Below are 4,037 nucleotides of genomic sequence, written 5' to 3'. Positions count from 1 at the left end.
AATTGTGCTTTATATTCCTCCATTACTGCATTACTCCACATCCTCCCCTAGCCTTGATCAACTTTCTTCTCTCTGTGGGCTGTTTTCTCTCACCCAGCCTAGTATCTATTTCTCACTCACTAACTGCAGTTTTCGAGCAGACCAAAATTCCATCTGTTAACCCCTCCACTGCGGTTTTCTCGGTTATCTACTTCTCACCCAGTGTCCATCCACAGACCAAAATTCCATCTTTTAACCTCCCCATATACTATGCTTTTTTTTTTTCCGGGAGGTGGCATGCTTTCAAATGAAATCTTTCTTGGTTTGGGTTGGAAGGGACCTTTAGCGATTGTCCAGTCCAACCCCCCTGCCATGGGTAGGAGCAACTTTCGCTAGATCGGGTTGCTGGCAGCCCAACCCCACCTGACTTTGAACACTTCTGATGATGGGGCATCCACAACGCTTTTTTTAGCACAGTGTACTGTTGATTTTCTTAGTATTCCTGTGTTGGATGATGTTACGCTGTCTGAGGAAGCTGTTCCTGGCTAGGATGCAAGTGCCTTTATTATATGGCCCATGGTTTGCATGTTCTATACAGATAGCCCGAATTCCTGTCCCATAAAAATAATTCTCAGTGCCCAGACACGATTTTTAAACTTGTGTAAATGCAAAATATTTTTCATTTGTAAAGTTTTTGTAGAAAAACAGATTTTTATTTTTTGTGCTCTTAAGTGTTTTTGTCCTGCGTGACTTTTTTCTGTATGAGTCATCCCATTCAGCATAACTGAGTACCCTCTTGCTTTTGTTGCCTTTTTATTGGTATTCAGTTCTTTGCCATACCAGATCCACTGGGTACAGCAGGCTTGTTCTCTTGTTAATTTAGTTCCTCGGTGTGCATCTATAAAGTCAAGAGGAGCTTTGCTATGTGCATTTGCGAGAGATGGGCTTCTACTTGCAGTAGCTGTTAATCAAACTGATCCAAAGGTATGAATGATAGACGGTACGCCATTTAAGCTAATAATTCAGTTTGAATGAAGTGGAAACAAGGATTTAATAATGCAGTTTTAGGAGTGATTTTTCAGCATTCCTATTGTTACGTGTGATTATATTCAGGTTGATAACCATAGGTAAAAAAATTCTGCCACAACTTGTGATTTTTTTTTTTAAAGCTGTTGTTCAGTTAAGAAATCCATGTCAGCTCCTCTGTCATTTCTAATCTCCAAGAAATACAATACTAAAGAAATTAATTTCAATTACTGCATTGTGTCTGCAAAGATTCTGGGTGATTCTGAGTCAGGCCTCAGCCTAACCTGTATTGGAGGTTATGTTCCCACTTCATGATGTTATTCCTTCTAACAACTCGGAGGCCGAATCTTAATGTAGTTTGTAGTGCTAGTGATGACAGGGAATAGGGACCAGCTTATTTAGCATACCAGAATGGGATGATGCAGTCCCATTAACAAGCTCCACTTGTTATTCACCAACAAGACTGCAGAAGAGTGATCTTGTATTATTTTGAAGATTTTAGAACAGGTTCTATTTAAAAAGAATATGGAATTATATACTGAGTATGTAATAATCTTTAATTATTTTTCAAATGTAGAAATAGGCATAGAAATTTTAAAAAATAAATATTGAAGTGCAACATCACTTTCATGTATGATAGTGTTTCTAGTACATTGAATGTAATGCATAACTTGCTAATAGAAATTGCTTTTTACAATAATGACATTTTGAGACAAATGTTTTATGTTTTCCTTATGCTTACTTTTTCTTTCTAGGCAACTCAAATTCTGTTTTTGAACACATTGAATTTTGTAACTGTTTCCGGTAGCCTTAAAGGTTGCAGTAGCAAGAATAGCACAGTCCCATCCAAGTTTGTCAGGTCAGCAATTGATGTTGTTTCTGCTGCTGCTGTGGGATTTTGGTGGTTTGTTGTTGGTTTTGGGTATGTTTTTTTCGTGTTGTTTTGTTTGGGTTTTGTGTTTGTTTGGTTTTTTTTTAACTGTCCTAACCTTTTAATGCAGAAATTTGACAGAGTGCAATACTGTTTCCTGCCCAATTTAGATCTTACTGGGTTGGCGATATGAGCTGGACTCCTGATAGCCTTTTCTTGGCTTGCATGTTGAAACGTGGATCTTTGATTTTGTTGACATGTACGGGTGAATTGCTGACCTTGATTACTTCTGGTTGCTCTGTAGAATTTGGACCAGCAGAGTTTATTCCATTTCATCCGCTTGCATGTTGAAACGTGGATCTTTGATTTTATTGACATGGACGGATGAACTGCTGACCTTGATTACTTCTGGCTGCTCTGTAGAATTTGGACCAGCAGAATTTATTCCATTTCATCTACTCATAACATACAGGTAAAGGGTTTGAAAATGTTTATATGTTTTTTTCATATGATCATACCATACTTTCTAGCATATACTTTACAATTTTACATAAAATTAATCGTTCAGATTCAATCTTTAGTTTTCATGTGTCTTCTCAATATCTATTTCTCATTCATAGTTCTCTTCTATTTCTTGTAATGGGTTTGTTCTGATGAATATTGGCATTGTGACAATGTAAGTATAAATGAAGCGATTTGTTCTTTTAAAAGTGTTTGAATTTAGTAGTAATTAGAAATAGCATGTTTTTATGATGTAAGAAGAAGCTAAACTTAGAGAAGTACTAAAAGTGCAGATTTATTTTTATGCAGTGGTATTTCTCTGCTTGCGATTTAATTTTACCTCTAGAGCTTTATATCACGTTTTTGTATCTGATCTTGTAAATAACGTATTTACATGGACAAAAAATGGTTAGCTTTTAAAATTTTTTTTTTGGTGTAGTCCAGATCTAAATTTTGAAGTTATGCTGCTGGGTGCTTGAGGGAATAGAAGGAACTCTGCTAACACTTTTTACTATCAATCGGAAGTTTATAACTAGAATAACAAGAAAAAACAAAATAGAACCTAAACTTTAATGTTTAAAAACAAAAGTCCTATTAACTCTGAGTGACTAAAGCTGGGTAGTGTGTAAATGCGTTATAATACCTCCTTACATTGTCTGGTTGAAAAATCAGAAACTGAAATATGTTGAAGTACCTTAATTATGATTATTTACAGAATGCATGAAGCTACTTTGTGTTCAAATCGTCTACTAACTTTTGGACTATTAAGAAATAAAGAAACCCCAGTAATTTTACGCATTCTTTCAAAGTGTTGTGGGGCTAGTAAGAGCGTACATGCACAACGCAGCTTTCTAGACCTCGGAAAGGAATAATTTCTTTGTAAGAGAAGCTTTTGTAAGACCTCTTTTGTAAGAGAGGACTTGTGTGTTGATATAAAATATTTCTGTTGAATGTCTGAACTGATTCTTAATTACTAAGATTCCGATCTTGAGGGATTTTTTGTTTTTTATACATGACATAAGTTATTTGGAATTTCATCTTCAAGCACTTGTCATACACAATAGGAGGTAGGTAAGGAAGCATGATAGAGAAATTCAAAGTCAAATTGTGGAAAAAATGCATATACTACTTCTTAACGAAATAATAAGAGAATACCAAAAGCAATTTTTATTTTTCTTTAAATGAAAAAAGTTACAACTGCAGCAAAATACTTGCATCGTGCAAACAGAAAGAATGTTATCCAGAGTGTTCCTCCTGCAAAAATCTAGACACAGTGTTAGAGTTCTGAATGGTCCTGGTGGGACAGTAGTGTGAGTGCTATTAAACGTTTGTAAGTTACTCCTTCTCTATTCTGTTCATGGTTATTACATATGACAGTTGCTTCTTCTTTTTTGATGTGTCTTTATTGTAGACAGCAGCAATCTTTTTGTCAAGACTCTAGTCAGTCTCTTGGTTCTTCAGCTTCTGAAAGCGACCTTAGAAGACAGAGATTCTCTGTTGCTTCACACTCAAGATTACCCTACCTCATTGTCTCTGATGGGTACATGATAACGGTGCTTAGATTTCCTAACAACCTCTCACCGTCAGCATTGATAAGATCCCTTTTGCTTGATTCAACCAAACGGCTTGAAAATATCCGTCGGAATTTGCTGAGCTCCCA

At 36.0% G+C, this 4,037-nt stretch overlaps 1 protein-coding gene across 1 annotated transcript; it reads left to right on the top strand.

Annotated features, from left to right (window-relative positions):
- Nucleotides 1–806: 806 nt before the first annotated feature.
- On the top strand, nucleotides 807–4,030 carry LOC104627850 (chromosome unknown open reading frame, human C5orf42; the record flags this gene model as incomplete). The annotated part of the gene is made up of 5 exons (XM_010296232.1): nucleotides 807–963; nucleotides 1,761–1,864; nucleotides 2,047–2,218; nucleotides 2,497–2,552; nucleotides 3,789–4,030. Coding segments are annotated over 5 exons (731 nt in total), but the record flags the coding sequence as incomplete, so codon positions are not given.
- Nucleotides 4,031–4,037: the final 7 nt, after the last annotated feature.

The sequence above is a fragment of the Phaethon lepturus genome, unplaced genomic scaffold (genome assembly GCF_000687285.1).
Source record: "Phaethon lepturus isolate BGI_N335 unplaced genomic scaffold, ASM68728v1 scaffold9731, whole genome shotgun sequence".
NCBI classification, from domain to species: Eukaryota; Metazoa; Chordata; class Aves; order Phaethontiformes; family Phaethontidae; genus Phaethon; species Phaethon lepturus.
The sequence above is the reverse complement of the archived record's forward strand: the minus strand, read 5'-3'. Positions and strand labels throughout refer to the sequence as shown.